Source organism: Cyprinus carpio, chromosome B16, assembly GCF_018340385.1.
Source record: "Cyprinus carpio isolate SPL01 chromosome B16, ASM1834038v1, whole genome shotgun sequence".
NCBI lineage: Eukaryota > Metazoa > Chordata > Actinopteri > Cypriniformes > Cyprinidae > Cyprinus > Cyprinus carpio.
The window spans coordinates 18,908,132-18,925,522 of record NC_056612.1 but is presented as its reverse complement, the minus strand read 5'-3'; the positions used below and the strand labels follow the sequence as shown (position 1 = coordinate 18,925,522).

The 17,391-nt window shown below is 39.3% G+C and overlaps 1 protein-coding gene across 9 annotated transcripts in view; it reads left to right on the top strand.

Moving 5' to 3' along the window:
* The window catches only part of LOC109106170 (clathrin coat assembly protein AP180-like), a 54,106-nt gene extending 37,115 nt beyond the window's left edge, over positions 1-16,991 (top strand). For 3 of the 9 annotated variants that reach the window (XM_042741305.1, XM_042741302.1, XM_042741300.1), the window contains 12 exons: positions 1,000-1,080; positions 1,329-1,397; positions 2,348-2,455; positions 3,036-3,107; positions 5,765-5,947; positions 12,293-12,529; positions 12,615-12,639; positions 12,920-13,013; positions 13,902-13,988; positions 14,076-14,183; positions 15,201-15,295; positions 15,379-16,991. In XM_042741305.1, the coding sequence (XP_042597239.1) occupies positions 1,000-1,080; positions 1,329-1,397; positions 2,348-2,455; positions 3,036-3,107; positions 5,765-5,947; positions 12,293-12,529; positions 12,615-12,639; positions 12,920-13,013; positions 13,902-13,988; positions 14,076-14,183; positions 15,201-15,287 (1,151 nt within the window). In that variant the 3' untranslated portion in view covers positions 15,288-15,295; positions 15,379-16,991. Of the gene's footprint in view, positions 1-999; positions 1,081-1,328; positions 1,398-2,347; positions 2,456-2,961; positions 3,108-5,764; positions 5,948-12,292; positions 12,530-12,614; positions 12,640-12,919; positions 13,014-13,901; positions 13,989-14,075; positions 14,184-15,200; positions 15,296-15,378 lie in introns of those variants that run through there. The other 6 variants (XM_042741303.1, XM_042741301.1, XM_042741304.1 and 3 more) reach the window with 6 other exon arrangements.
* The last annotated feature ends 400 nt before the right edge of the window (positions 16,992-17,391 follow it).

Below are 17,391 nucleotides of genomic sequence, written 5' to 3'. Positions count from 1 at the left end.
TAATGCACATTATTGTTTCTCCTCTATGCCCCATCTTTCTGAAACGAGTCGTTTTTTTACAAAGCTCATCATTCTGAAAAGCTAGGTGTGCTCTGATTGGCCAGCTATAATTACGGATTATAATGACTTATACTGTGTTTTTACGCATTGCGTTGCATCGCACCGCGTAAACATAAAACCATGTCTGCATTTGTGATCGGAGAAACGACAAACAACAAGCACTACTCTACTACACTACTACACTGCTCAAAACTCGTGTTTGAATCATCAGTGCCAAATCTTTTAAATATGTAAACGTACTTACAGTCTGTGAGTCAGAATTGTAGTCTTCTCTCCCAGGATCAGGAAACAAATATGCTGCACACATCTGAATATTTGGGTTGAACTGTTCTGGAACAGTGTTGTAAATACAACTTAACCACTGATTTCTCTGTCTAGTTGTGTCTGCTTTTATTATGTATATTTATATTATACTATTTTATATATATATATATATATATATATATATATAGATATATATATAATATATATATATATATATATATATATATATATATATATATAAAACACAAAATTTTGAACGGTATTGTACATATTTAAAATATTTGTAAAATAATAGCTATAATTGTAAATATTGCAATTGTATAATAATGTAAAATAATACTACATTTGCAAATAAAGAAGGGTGGTCAATGTCACTGATTCACATTTGGCCTCTAAAATTGCACTGCAATCTGTCAAAATCCAGGATATGCAGTGACCACATTTGTCCTGCAATCATTTTCTGGTGTTTTTGATCAAATCTGAATGCTGTGGTTTGCACTGACCTTTGTAGACTTGACTGAGTAGTCTTTGTGCTACTTGTTCAGTGTGATTATGGAAAAAAGCAAGCAAAACAAGATGTTTTAAAATCTAAATGGCGTTTCCTCTCTCTCACTTGAAGCTGTCTTGATATGCACTGACTAAAAGCGTAACACATATGTATGTCCTTGTTTATAGATATGTTTGATTCTATGCCTGAGCAAAGCTCCTCCACAGAGCCCAAAGCAACCACTCCTAGTGTAGACCTTTTTGGTGCAGGTACAGGAGTTGATTCCCGTAGTTCTGTTGAACGTCTTGTCTTTTCTAGTCTCATCTTTCTTCTTTCTCATCTGTTTTTTTGGCCTACTCCGTCTTGGTTTGTCCTCATAGTTGAACGTGGACTTGTGCATGTTTGCGCACTCAAAAGCACGACTCTGTGTCCTTTCTATGCTTGTGCTCCTTATTGATTTCTCTTCTCTTACGTTTCCTCCTCCACTTCCTCTTCCTGCTTTGCTTTGGTGTGAAAGATCTTCCCGCTGTCTCACGCGGGCCCTCACCTTTGCCTGAGGCCAGTCTGACTGGTGACCTCTTGTCTGGTGAGTTTGCTTGTCTGTCTAAATGGAGCAAGTTTGTCTTTTACCATGAATTATTATATTATCATTAATAATGAATAAATAAATCATGTTAATTAATAATTAATCAAATTATTATTAATACTAAATATATAATATTATTCAATAATAATTGTTCTATTAAAATATATATATATATAATTTTTTATTTTTTTTTCAGGTCAACTTTTGAGCCAGATTGTTATGCTAATAATTGAATTTTTAATGAATATATGTGTTAAATTACAATTTTAAATTAAAGTATTGAATAATATCATTAAATATATTTATATATGGCTCAGTATAATTATTATTATTATTATACTTTAAGGAATAGTTTGAATATTTGGGCATTTACCCTCATGTTGTTTAAAACTGTATTACCTACTTTCTTCTGTATAACACAAAAGGAAACATTTTGGAGACTGTTTTCCATTATTTTTTTACTGCATTTTTTAAGCATTAATTTTCAGAAACTTTGTTCACTTAGTAAATGAGTCATTCTTTTCTTTTGAGTCTTTTCATTGAGTCATTTGATCAAATTCAGCTTGCTGAGTAAATGATTTGATCACAGCGGGTAAAAGGAAGATTAAAAACTTAAATTTCAGTCTGTTTTTCACACAAAGCTATTAAATGACTTCAAAAGACTTGAAATATAGTTAATGAGTTACAGTATATGAGACACTTTTATGATAGTTTTATGGTGTTTTCTCTTCCATTTGCCATTCATGCAGAAGACAGATAGTCATTTATGTTTGTGTGAACGGTGTGAATTTTTATGTATGAGTGAACGGTTGCTTTATTTACTGTTGTATTTTTGTTTACTTTCCTCCAATGCACTTTTACTTCCATTACAGTTACATCCCAAACCACTACAATTAGCTAGATTTTATTTAGAGATGTCAAAATCACCCCATATTCTCTCGTCCATTTAGATTCATTTGTTGCTCCAGCTGTTGCTCCAGTGGCTCCTACACCTGCTGCTCCAGCTGCTCCTGTCTCTCCTCCTAAAGCCGAACCTAGACCTGTGCTGGACCTCCTTGGTGTGTCTAAACTCGCTCATACAAAACACCAATCCTGAAGACCAATATAGAGATATTATATGTCATATTCCAGGGTTTCCACTGTGGTGTAACCCAGTGAATTATGATCAGGTTTTTTGCATCTGACTGCACAATATTTGAGCATGATGAGCTTGTTCATTTGCGCTGAGCTTGTTCAAGTTCATTTTCTTTGCATAGACATTTAAATTTATGAAGTGGTAAGTATACACCAGCTGTTTCAAAGCCCAGTTTTTCAATTATTGTGGCTAGTTTCTGCAGTTTGTTTTGTCTGTTAAGTGAGCATATGATGATGAACTTGGGAAGAGAGAGATTTGTTTGGTGTATGTTTGAGTTTAGTGTATATGCATGCTGTGCTGTCATGTGTACATTGTAAGTGTGGGAAGACACACAGATCGCATATCCATGTGTCAGTGTTTGTTGCGATGTGGGAGTGTGTTGCCTGTTGTATGATCTCAGCTCACTCTCTCCATCTGCCCCTCTCTCAGTGTATGCAGCTTTAAGGCTGACTAATGCTTCTCCTCCTTCATGCTGCACTGTGGGACGTCTGTCTCTGGAACAGACACATTTGGTGACACTACTGGGGAGACCCAGTCCGCTGCTCCCGGAGCACCATCAGATGACCTGCTTGGAGGTATGGGTCACATATCCTGATTAGGAAAACGCTCTTTTTTGTTAATGATGAAATAGAGACGTTAGACGGGGCACTAACGAAGAGCTGTTCTATATATGTATATAATACAGTTAATGGCTAATAAACAAACAATAGTAATGAATAATTAAATAAATTACTATAACAATAATAAAAAGTAATATTAGCTAATTACTTATAATTATTGATGTTTTGTTGTAAAATGTATAATTGTAACTAATAATAACAATAATAATAATTATTATTATTATAACATTTATTATTATTATTATTGTTGTTGTTAAATAATTTGACCCAAATAATATTAATAACAACAACAGGGTTCATACGGGTGCTTGAATTTTACGTAGTTTTCAAGGTTTAAAAACTGCTTGAATTTTGGATAAAGTGCTTGAAATTGCATTGGTTTTATAATAATTTGCTTGATTACTGAATAACGTTAGTTCACTTTCTAGACAAAATGCTTTTTGCTTAAAATGAAAACAGCTCCACTTGACCGTAGACTAAAAAAAATTGACTCACGCGTGTGGCTATAGTGTGATCTGTCTGTCTTTATTGACGCGCACCCTCTGATGGAGCAGAGCGAGAGATAAACACATGTCGGGAGGTTGCATACGTTGGCCTGAAAGCGACAAACACAAATTATGGTTAAAATAATGTAAAGTCTCCTGTAAAGTCTGCTTTTTTTATGGGAGAGTTTGCGCTTTCAAGTTGTGTAAAAGGTAAGCAAAAATGCCCATGGTCAGTTAAGCTATGTTAAAGACTGTCACGAATAAAGTGAAATAATAAAGTAAACATTTCAAAGTCAAAACGCAGTACGGGTGTTTTTATATTAATGCATCTTTGAAGTGAACCGATTTCCTTGAGAGAAGTTTCAATGGCATTGTCTTTTCATCTCACCGACGTACAGTATTGATAGTTTTCACGTGACGTCACACACTCATAGGAACACCCATCTGGAGGGCAAAACTAAGCTTTGCTTCACTGACCGCCAGTTATTTTTATGCAGTTTGCATTAAGTAGTAATGTAGTAAAACGCAGATATTAAAAGGCGAAATTCTGTAAACACCTTATTGATGATGTATATTTTGTACAGGCAAGCAGATGAACCCAGAATATAAACACAATTTGCAAAGTTTCACATGAAACAGTTTCCCATAGAAAACCATTATAAGGAAAACACTGAACCATTAAGCAGATTGCATTCATATTCCGGCCTCATCTGCTTGCCTATGTAAACTTTGCATCATTAATATGGTTATTTTAATATTACTGTTTTTAATATATTAAGGTACTTTGTGTTTTTACAACGTTTGTCGCACTGTTTAATGATTGAAATATTGCTCCTGTTGCTTAATATGGATTGCAAATGGTCAAAACTTGCATTTTGTTCACAAACCTTTGTTTTATTCTTTTGAGAGGTGATCTAAATATTTGCGGGTGTAAAAAGGTTTGAAAATTGATAGGCTTGTGCTGCAGTTCTATGGTTGTTTTGCCCTCCAGGTCTTTGAGCCGGTCACGTGACTGAAAGCTATCAATAGAGACAGAACGACACGCGTCATAATCTGAAAACCACGCCCACCGGGGGGGAAAATAATCCAACCCTCTCCATTGAGTTTGTATTGCTGGAAGCTGCCCCCTTGTCAGTTCTGACGTATAACAAAAAAACAGAACAATATCTAAAACAAGCTAAAAAAAACAGAACTATGTTTTTATAAGCTGTTGACCCAAACAAATTAGCGTTTAAAGACACAAAAGTAGAGTGCAACATGTCACATTACTCCGAGAACTACGCCCACTGGAGGGAAACGTAAGCGTAATCGGCAACAGGAAACATTCATTATTTTTAACCATCTCAAAGGATTACTTCACCATGTATGTGAACCTGGGAGGAAGAGATATATTGAGAAACTACTCATACTAAATCATACTGAGTTTCAGGATCCCACAATACAAAAGAAGTGAAATAAAAAGTGCCACTCCTTAAAAAAAAGTGTCTCACACAGCTCCGGGGGGTGAACAAAGGCCTCCTGTAGTGAACTGATGCATTTTTGTAAGAAAAATATACACATTCAAAACGTAATAATCACTTGAATGTAGCTTGTGCCAACAGTTGTACTCGGAAGCAGCTCCGGGAGGATGACGTATGGGGTCAGCAGTAATTTGGACTCCACTGCTTCCATTTTAACCTATTGATAATTTTCACATGATGTCACACCCTTTAATATAATCATCACTGTTTAATGATTGAAATATTGCTGAGGGTGCTTAATATGGATTGCAAATGACCAAAACATGCATTTTGTTCACATATACCTTTGTTTTATTCTTTTGAGGTGATATAAATATTTGGGAAACATATAGAAAATTGACAGGCTTGTGCTGCAGTTCTATGGATGTTTTGCTCTCCAAGTCTTCGAGCAGGTCACATGACTGAAAGCTATGAATTGATAGCCTTAGCAAGAATACATTTAAAAAAACTGTTTATGTACATTTAAACAGTAATTTAGTTCAGAAACACCATGTTTTGAAATTGCTCTTATGCTGGACCATAATAAACTGTTTAGATATTGAAGAACTGTTAAGAAACTGAAAGTGTGCTATGGATTTGTGGGGAATTTATCTGTTGATGTCTGCAGGGTTGATTTCACCAGTCGCCCCCACGGTTACACCAACCCCAGCACCAGTGCCATCCTCGGCCCCAGCTGACCTGCTGGAGTCAGCCTTTGATGCCTTTGGGTCTGTGCCGGTATCCGCCACACCAGTGGTGGCAGACAGCGCCCCTGCCACTGCAGCGCCCTCTGGTGGCTTTGATGCATCAGGTGAGAAATCAAACTAGGTGTTTTGAACAGATAATTATACTCTTAATAAACATGCATACTTATCTATTTGACAAAACTGTTTTTTTTTTAGTTTCTCTTGAACACAGCGAGGCATCTTTCAGGCTTGCTTGCTTAGCACACTTTTGCCTTGCATGAGCACTTCTGTATCTGCTGACATTCTTAAATTATACAGAGAGGATGTGACAGTGCTTATAAAATGCAATCTCCCTGTGCTTTTTCTCCTTATTCATTTCATTTTGTGTTCTGTCCATTCTTGCTCTCTTACTGTAATACTGCTTTTCTCAACTTTATCATCTCTCCTATTCTTCTATCATCTCTCTCTGCGCTTTGTTTCTGATAAATCTCTCCCTGCGCACTGATCTGGCTCATTGCTTGCTCCTGCTGTGCCATTGGTGAGTTGGCAAGAGAACTCAGGGCTTTGCAGCATGTATTGTTTACCGAGCCGCATCAAAGGGTTTGGGAGGTGTGAATGTTCTAGTGCTGTTTGTTATTTCAGTGCACACCTTTACCCTTTTTTGCCCGGTTTTTCCCTGCTTTCCCATGTTACAGATCTTGTGCATTACTGCATTAGAATGAATTGCCTGCTTTAGTGTTTTTTGGTACCGGAATAGTTTTTCAAAAAAGGTGCACTAGGTACTTTTACAGTGGTTTTGGACTTCATACTGACACCTGTTGGCCTGGAAGGTTTTTATAAACTAGTGCCATAATGTAGGTCTATTTGACAATTAGTAGGTGCATTTACATGGACACTTTTTGCTTCCATCGGAATGAATTCATTCTGATTGACGAATCCGAACGTAGTGTTTACATGACCGCTAAATAAAGTGATCGGGTTGATATGCGCGTTTATATGTCACAAGCTTCTGATCGGATTTAATCTTTTGACGTGCACACTGCAAGAATATACAGAGTTTCCCGCTGTTTTAAAAAGCACACTAGATATTTATCTACTTAGTGTTCTAATTAGGCGATGACCAGCACATGAACTGTTGTGCAGTACTGCGTACTTAAAAAAAAAAAAAATTAAAAGTGCCCCTTCCCACACTTCCCGTTTGTTGATGAGAGTCTTGGACAAACAAGGACTCTGGTGGAATGTTGTCCTGCCCACTTCACAGATGCTGAGTGAAAGGAGAGTTTTATAATGACAGGATACTTATATATGACACTTTATTCACCAGGAAGAACACCTCGTCATACGTCATTACGCTATTTCAACGTCACTGCGCATGCGCAGTACTTTCCAGTTTCGGTTTTCAATCCGATCAAGTGTTTACATGTCCTCTCACTCGGATTACAAAAGAAATAAACCACCCCTTACAATCCGATCGAAATTTTAGTCGGATCTGGCCAATTCAATCCGATTGACGTGTTTACATGGGACTTTTTTATTCTGATTGTGCTTCTAGTCCTATTACGATCAGATTAGTAGGGTCCATGTAAACGCAGCTAGTGTGATTTTTACACACTTTTTGTTCTGGTCATAGTATTTGTATTTTGAAGAAAACACCTTTTACATTTTTGTTAATGTTTCATTATTTTATATTAATTCATTTTAGTCCATTTGATTAAATTATGAAATTTATGTTGATGGGAATAACACTCGTATGCAAAATGACGAGAATGTTAAACTTTTTACATTTTAAAATTTAGATACTTTATTAAGTCTTGTGAATTTTTTAATATTTTTATAGGGTGTGCATTTTTGAACATTTGTAAAAAGTTATTTTTCTTTATTTCTCTACAAATTTCTCTACGTTATGGCACAATCAGACACTGTTCAAGACGTTAAAGATGTTGTTCTGTCCGTGTTCTCTTGGTTGCGGTCGTTTCCTATCTTTCGACAGCCACCATCGTTGTCTTCATTGTCTAGGCATCCAGCTTGCTGAAGCTGTGTTCGTGGATGGTTTATGCTTTCACTGTGAGTGTGTAACCATGGCAGTGCTGCAATCGCGCCTCTCTCTCTTCACGGGTATGGGAGGGGCTCCCTCTGTCACTACCCATGCTGGCTTCTCTGCCACTAGCAGAGAACCATTGGTTAGTGCTCTGGGCATTCTGAGGGCTACAGTGAGAGCCTCTCCGCCTGGCCGGGCAAGTCCCCGTGGACCTCTTACTTCTGCCACAGCAGCTGTTCTGTGTGGCTCCCCAGTGATTCTGCTGAGTCGTCTGACGGCGTGCTCAGCGTTTCATTAGGCACATTGATAGATGATCAGATGTCGATAGCAACATCGGGGGATGGGCTATCATCCTCTGAGAATGAAGATTCGGCGGGTCTGCCCCCCTCGGGTGTTGTTGCCACCATCAAATCGGACCCAGAGTTAAATCGGACTGCCAAAGCTTACAGTCCTGCAGGCCAAGCTGCCTCTGCCCTGCACGCCATGGCTATCGTGTAAGTACAGCAAGCCAAGGCACTAAAACGAATGCACGAATGTTGTACCGAACCAAGATTGATACAGGAAATGCGCTCGGCGACTGACTTCGCCCCCCAGGTGGTGAAAGTCATGGCACGGTCCCTATGGAAGGCAATGTCCACGTTCTCGGCAGTACAAAGGCAGACTGAGGCTATCCAGCATATCCTGCCCTGGAGTGATCCTCCACCTGCCACCATTCTGCTGCAGGCCATGCCTCCCTCCTGCGGTTGCTCCGCCCTGTGCTGAGGCCATGTTGAGACCGGCACGTCGAGGCTTACGCAGGAGCGGGGTACCCCCCCCCACTGCCTCCTCACTCTCACCCATGACGCCCCCTATCACCAGTGGCCAATAGATTGCGGTTTGGGGACACAATGCCTTCCCACGCATTTCTTGCCGGCCCCTCCGGGGACACAGGGAGTCCTGCCATGAAGCACGACCTCCCACCACTGCACCGCTGTGGGTTTGTCGATTGTCCATTTGGTGCCACTTGCACAGAGTTTGGGAGTGTGGCTTGTGCTGCCCAACCTATCCCGCTGGCTCATTCGGACAGTCTGACTCAGCTAAGCGATTCAGTTCACCAGGTGACCCCTAGGTTCAGCGGCATCCTCAAGACTTTGGTGGCAGTCCGAGATGCCCCTGTCCTTGGCAAAGGATGGAATCGAGCCTGTCCCTCCAGCCAAGATGGTTTCGGGGTTACAGCCCTTACTTTATTGTGCCAAAGAAAGATGGTGGCCTTTGGCCAGTCTTGGATCTGCATCTCTTGAATCGGGCCTTTCACAAGCTTCCTTTTAAGATGTTGATGCAGAAGTGCATCATCAGATGCATCCAGCCCCAGGATTGGTTTGCAGTGGTTGACCTGAAGGACGTTGACTTCATGTCTCGATTTTTCCTCGACACAGGCCGTTCCTACGGTTTGCGTTCGAGGGTCGTGCATGGCTGTCAGGGTTCACCCCTTCTGACTTTCCCAGCTCCCCTCCCCCCTGTCTTCGCGAAAGTAGTGGAGGGCACCTCGTTATGGGAAGTGGGCATCAGGATCCACAACTATCTCAAGCATGGCCCGCTCGGGAGAACAGTTGTGTGATCACAGGGACCTCGTGCTCCGGCACCTCAGCCAGTTGGGGCTTCGGGTCAACTGGGAAAAGGGCAAGTTTGAGTTGCTGACAGTGTTACTAGTCTTGCGACGGCTCCGGTCCCTGCTACTTGGTAAGCATGTGTTGGTCCGCATGGACAACACTGCAAACCATTTCGCTCATCAACTGGCAGGGTTGTCTACGATTACGTCGCATGTCACAACTCGCCCGCCATCTCCTCCTCTGGACACAAGTCGCTCTGTGACTTCCACATCCCGGAGGAGCTCTATCGTGCAGCTGATGTTCTCTCATGACAGCTCATATTCCCCGGAGAATGGCAACTCCATTCTGATCTGGAGTCGATTCGGGGAGCTCAGGTAGACCTGTTTGCCTCCCCCGAGTTGTCCCACAAGTATGCGTTTCCCCCAGTGAGCCTTCTCGCACAGACACCGTGCAAGGTCAGGTAGGTTGATTGTGCCGTATTGGCCCACCCGGAATTCATGCTCTTCGTGACAGCTTCTCCCTGGCGCATTCCTCTGATGAAGGATCGTCTTTCTCAGAGGCTCGGTACCTTGGCACCCGCATCCAGAGCACGGGACGCAGCAGACCTAAATGATCTCAGCGGTGAAAAACACTATCACTCAGGCCAGAGCCCTATCTATGAGGTGAGCTTTTACCTTGAAATAGAGTCTCTTCGCAATCTGGTGTTCTTCTCACCGAGAAGACCCCCGAAGATGCTCAATTGGAGTAGTGAGAAGGTTGCCAGAAGGTTACATCCTCCTAGGCAACCCCTGGTGCCCTCCTGGGATCTCTCTGCTGTCCTGGCTGGCCTTCAGAGGGATCCCTTTGAGCCACTAGACTCAGTTGAGCTTAATTTGTGTCTGCTAAGACAGCACTCTTGACCGCGCTCTCTTCCATCAAGAGGGTCAGAGACCTCCAAGCATTTTCGGTGATCGAAGAGTGCCTTGTGTTTGGGCCGGTCTACTCTCACATTGTCCTGTGACCCCTGCCTGTTTATGTGCCCAAGGTTCCCACCACACCTTTTTACGATCAGAGGAGGAGGCAGATCCAGCCTTGGCATTCCTGTGTCCCATAAGAGTGCTGCGCATATATGTGGACTGCACCTGGAGTTTCAGAAGCTCTGAGCAGCTCTGTGTCTGCTACAGAGGTCAGCAGAAAAGATAGGCTGCCTCCAAGCAGAGTTTGGCTCATAGGATAGTGGATGTCATCGCCTTGGTGTATCAGTCCCGAGACGAGCCGTGCCCCCTGGGGGTGAAGGCTTGCTCCACACGGAGGGTTTCCTCCTCCTATGCATTGACGCACCGCACCTCTCTGCCAGACATCTGTAGAGCTCCATATACTCACCTATGGACCCTGCAGGTACCAAGGTCCGTGAATTTGCACTGGGGCGGTGGGAAGGTTACGACCTTTGCATAGCATTTTTCTGACACGCAGCTGATGTCAACATTTGCAATGCCATAGGGTTGTGACGGGGTTCAGGTTGTGGCCCTTTCCATGGACCCCTAATGTCGAGTCACAACATAGCTTGAAGTGACCGACAGTTAGGGAAGCCTTGGTTACGTACGTAACCCTCATTCCCTGATGGAGGGAATGGAGACGTTATGTCCCCATGCCACAACCTTGAACCATCGCTGGTTGCCAGGTTCTCGACTCGTCAGCATAAAACCTGATGAGTGGATGCACCTGTCACCTATTTATACACGTGTGCACGGGGAGTGGCTCAGCATACAAAATCCACTATCCAAATTTCATTGGCGTTTTCTCTTAATCAGAGAGGATTCAGGCTCCCAGGTAAGACCCCTAATGTTGAGTCACGACATAACATCTCCATTCCCTCCATCAGTGAACAAGGGTTACGTATGTAACGATACGTTCTTCAGTGAGGATTTTTTTTGGAGCCTGACAGAATGTATCCAACCATGTTGTAATGCAATGAAAATTCTGTGTATAAAGATGTATTGATGTGTGTGGCCAGTTTGCGACTTTCCAATGCATGTAGTAAAAGTTTTGAATACCTCATGAATGTTTTGATAAATGTGTGGGTCTGAATTTCTTTTATATATATATATATATATATATATATATATATATATATATATATATATATATATATATATATATAATATTTATTATTATTATTATTATTATCATTATTATTATTATTATTATTACAGTACCTTTCAAAAGTTTAGGGTCAGTAAGATTTTTAAGTAATACATTTATTTAGAAAGGATGCATTAAATTAATGAAAAACAAAAGTAAAGACTTTATTGCAAGATACATTTCATATAAAAACTGTTCTTGTGAACTTTCTGTTCAGCAAATAATCCTGAAAAAGTTTTATATCGTTTTCCACGAAAAAATTATACAGCACAACTGTTTTCAGCGTTGATAATAATGAATGTTTCTTGAGCATCAAATCAACATATTAGAATGATTTGTGAAGAGTCATGTGACACTGAAGACTGGAGTAATGATGCTTAAAATTCTGTCTAGATCAAAATAGCAGACAGTTATTTTAAATTGCAAAAATATTTCACAATATTACTGGTTTTACTGTATTTTTGATAAATAAATTCAGCCTTTGTGAGCATAAGACTTCTTTCAAAATCTTTAAAAAATCTTACAGACCCCAAGCATTTGAAAGGTAGTTTATATATGTTTTATTGTATTGTATCTGTCTTATGTTTTACTCCTTTTACATCTGACTTAGTGTATTATGGGATTGCTGACAGTTTGTACAGTAAATCGAAATCAAGTCTAGGCTAAAATGGTCTCAATCCATCCTGGCTATATTAACCCACTCTTCTTTGTGCCAACTGCAGTGTTTGATGGATTAGGAGACCTTCTGATGCCAGCCATAACCCCTCAGAGCACAGGCGGGACCCCCATGGCTGCAGCAAGCATGCCATTGGCACCTGGAATTGTGCCCACCGCTGGACCTACAATGGCTCCGGCCATGGTACCAACAATGGCCCCAACAATGGCACCCGCAGCAGCTGCCCAACTAATTAAACCTATTGGAGGAGACTTGGACTCTTCACTCGCCAGTTTAGTTGGAAGTACGTATGGAATGATGATGGACTGAATCATTTTACACACCATCATTGCCGATGCTGACTTATCTTGTTTCTTCCTCTCTTGTAGACTTGGGGGTGGTAAGCCAAAAGAAGTAAGTTCAGTGTCTGTTGCAGTGCATCTCCATGTCCCTGTTGTTTCCAGATACCTATTAATCTTGTCACTTATTCATAACATCTATTCACGGACATGAATTACTCAACCTGACCCGTATTGATAATTCATTTGCACTGTTATGGCAGCTTGATTGATTCACTCTCCCTTGAAGCACAATTGAATCATGTTCACTTTGTGTGGCCCAAGAGCTGTATTTATGAACCAAGAAGAATAATTTAAACATATTATGTTGGCTGACAGCTATTTGTTTTGTACAGGGACAACCAGTGGAATGAAAAGAAGCTGACAGGAGGAGCTAACTGGACCCCTCAGGTCGCCCCTACTAGCTGGGGCACACCTGGCGCTCAGATGGTAGCACTTGCTTTTTCTTACACAATTTAAAAAAAATGTTTCAGTCTTTCAACTTCAAAATTATTACGTTTTTGAAGATTTATATAGGGGATTTCACCTTTTTTATTATGATAGGACAGTAAAGTATTGACAATAAGTGAAGTAGGGGAGAGTGAGGAGGGACAGGATCGGGAAAGGTCCGTGATCTGGGACCCAAACTCGGGACACCTGAAGTTCAGTGGTGTTATATATCGGCGTACTGCCCATGAGGCTATTGGCGCCAACCTACTTCAAAATTTTATATTTAATTAAATTTGTACATTTCTAAGGAAGAGGATTATGGATAAAAGGATAAAATGCAGAGAATAAACACACTCGTCAGGTTCATTTCATGTTGTTGGAGAGTGTGAAACAGCACCTGCAGTGGCGTAGGTCATAGAGTCATGCACATGGGTGTAGCATATGATGCGGTCGACAAGGTTTTAAGTCCATCTTTAAGCTGATCTCGCTTTTCTTCCTTTTCTCATCACATATCTCATCGGAAAAGTGGAAACCGACTGCCAAACGAGGGTTTAATAATAATGTATTAATTGGGTAGGTTTAGTGTTACTACAGTAAATCCATTGTAAGTATTCATTTGTGGATTGAAAAGTATTCTGATTGTTGTTGCACAGTATTTATCATGTTTTCCTTGTCAGTGTTGTTGAGAATTGCAGTGCTGTTTCATCTGCCTTTAAACTAGTTTAAAGCACCGCAGAATCCTCTTCCGTAACTTTCTGAGTGAAAATTGTGTACTTTCCGTTTTCTTAGTATTTGTAAAATTTACTAGCAATTTCTGAGTGAAAATTGTTTCTACACCAAATATTTTTAGTATATATTAAATTGCGGTCCTGTTCCAATTGTGTTTAGTCTGGCTCCACCCCTGGAGCGCCCGGAGCTGCCGCCCCACCTGGAGCAATGGCAGCACCCTTGGGAGCACAGCCTGGCTTTGGCATGGTGAGAAATCACTTTTAAAATGTTAAAAGAGTCTCTGTATTTTGCACTTACAGTATTCACTTACTTTAATTCTTCATTTTTACTCAGGCTCCAGCAGCAGGAGCTCCCATGATGCCCCAGCCTGTGATGATGGGTCAGCCCATGATGAGACCACCATTTACAGGGCCAGCAGCAACAGGAACACCTGGAGCACCAGTAATTAACATAAAATATCAATTATATATATATATATATTAGAGCTGTCAGTCGATTTAAATTTTTAATCGAATTAATTACATGATGTATCGGTTAATTAATCTAATTAATCGCAATTAATTGCAAAATAAATTTGACTGTGAAAATACCCACAAAAGATTATTTAAAGATATTTTTGTGTTAAATGAGAAAGTATCAGTTAGACATTACAAATTGTAGCTTTAGAAATATTTTGATATAACAAAAAAATGTATAACACACAAACATTTACAGCTTAACATAAACTATGGAACATAAAAGAAGATAATTTGAGAAACATCTCAGTACTGTTTATTCATACACTGAAAAAAAAAAAGATTAATTTAATTTCCTACATTTTTACAAAGAAAGTCACTGGTAACCAAAACAGCTTTGATAAGAGCAGTCTTCAAAACACCTTCTATGTTCCACAAAAGAAAGGTTTGAAACGACATGAGGGACTTGAGAGTAAATGATAACAGAATAAAAAAAAAATGGGTTAACTATCCCTTTAATGTTTTTATTATTATCATTATTATTATTATTAATTAATTACACTCTAAATAAGAAACTAAATCTGCCAGCAGGTGGTGGTAGATGTCTTCAGTCGATTCGTTCAAACGGCTGATTCATTCAGGAATGAAGTAAATGGCTCTCTTTATGAATGGGCTACTGAATCATTGGTTCACACGATTAGTTCAAAACGTGGATTCATCCAGTGCATTAACTGTGTTAAAATATTATAATCCTAATATATATATATATATATATATATATATAGATACATATACATATATATATATATATATATATATATATATATATAGATAGATAGATAGATAGATAGATATAGATATATAGATACATACCAAGTATAATACAAAGTAGAAATACAAAGTATTTCTTTATTTAAAAAATCATACTGACCCTAACAATCGAGTATATATTATTTTAATCAGTTTGCATCATCATTTCCTCATGCACCCTTTACTTTCTCAGTTGTCTCCAGTGCCAGCTGCTCGGAGCCCCAAAAAACCTCCCACCAAGGACCCCCTTGCAGATCTGAACATCAAGGACTTCTTATAATTTTCCAGGTATCGTTATATTTTTAGTGGCTACAAAGATGAGGCACTAAATCACTTAGCACTGTGACATTTTCTCTGTGCTCTGTTTGCAGTATTTGTTTTCTCAAAGACTGAGCTCCAGTGAGAGAAGTCTGCTGTCTGTTTACACCCCCAGACACCCGAGGAGCCTGCGGCTAGATATCCACTGACCCCACCCCCAACCCAAACCCCACCCAGTCTGCCCCGCCCAGCCTTCCTGTGTCATGTTGTAAGACAAACTTTGAAGTGAATCGTAGAGAAAACAAGCCTAAAAATGAAGATGTGCTTATTTGATGTTATCCTTTGTTTTGAACAAAACAGAATAAAATTATTTAAAAAAAAAAAAAAACACAAATCAAAATGAATGATTAAAAAAAGATACGTATGTATGTATTTTCCAGTGTTTAAGTCTGAAATGAATGATGTGTGTCTGTGGATCCCCTCGACTTCTCATTCCTCTAGGACTCTCCTTTTGGGGTCAGAGGTCCTAAACAAGTTGTTGAAGCGCTTTCTGTTGTATGTTAGTTTTGGAGCAGTGTGCAATGTATCATGATTCGCAGAAGGTACTCTGTGTATATTATCCTCATTGACCAAAAAAGGTCTCTCCTCTGCTCAAATTTTTATCTGTGTACAACTTATTGATGTGAACCTGGTACTCGGATTATAAGACATGATGTTGTCATCTCCCATCATTGTTTGACATTTGTTTGTTTACAAATAATAAATATATGAATTCTAAATATATATGAATTATGTATAAATTAATAACATATCCAGGCTCCTCTATCCTAGATAACCCTCTTGGTGATTACATATCATTTTTGTATTTTAACTGGTATTTATTTTTCTGATATATATATACATATATTTTTGATTCTTTAGTTTAAACTTTGTTTTAATTTAATTGTCAGTTCACGGTTTACATACGTTCCCCAAGAAAATAACCTTAGCAAATTTGGTCTTTTAATTCACCAAATCTCAGTGCTACAAATCTCAGATGGTCTCTAAGAAAGGCCTTTTGCATCTTAACATAACAAATGTACAGTAACTCGTTAAACTGGTTATATGTTTCCCAAAAAAGCCCCAAGATTTCACAGTGGTAGTCAGTGGAATGCTGTGTTTGAGTCTCATAGTTACTTGTGCTTGTATGAAATCCAAATTAAAGCTGGTACATATAGTGTTATTTTGTATAATTGTAGAAGAACCCTTCCACATGTTTGGTTCTCAGTCTTTCCTGCTCATACTACATAATAAACCCTGACCCTTGTTTATTACATGTAACGGTTGATTCATGCTCCCTCTGTTGGTGAGTTGCGGTACTGTAGTTTGCACAGCAAAGTAAAAGTGTGGAGGAGATATATTAGATGAACATACCTGAGTTCATAGACACCAGTGCGTAGGTTCATTAGCAGAAACAGACTCTTAGATTTGTAAAATTGTTCAGGAGGTCACTGTTAAACAGTGTTACAGAAAGGTCTGATTGACAGCCCTGTATAGCCAAGCCTCTGTAACTCACTCTCCCTGTCAGATTTCTTGTGGAAATTACAAAGACAGATCTTTGGATCTCTCTTTTGCATTTCTCTTGAAATAATTTTTTATTTTTTTATTTATTGATTCATATTTGACACCCCTACATAGTGCATGTAAGCCCTCTGAGATGCAATAAACACTGATGGGAAGAATTGCCCACTTGTGTCCCCCTGTGTCTGTTTTCACAAGGATAGCTCTATACCAACACATGATAATTAAAAAAGAGACTGTATCATTAGTATTTTTTTGAGCTGCAAAGTTTAAGTTTCATGTTTCTGGTTATATTTTCAGTATAATTATATATCTATATCTATCTATCTATCTATCTATCTATCTATCTATCTATAGAAATAAAGAATCAAGAGTGGAAATAAAAAAATAAAAGCTTAAATAAAAAAAGTGAACACTATTTTGTCCTCTTAGACCAATACATATAAATCTCAGTTTATTTGGTCCTTAATAACAAACATTTGGAGAAAGTTGTACAAATTGAAAAATTATGCAATCTGTTTTTTCAAAACATCAATTTTATATTAAAAATTTCTGTTTTTATTTCC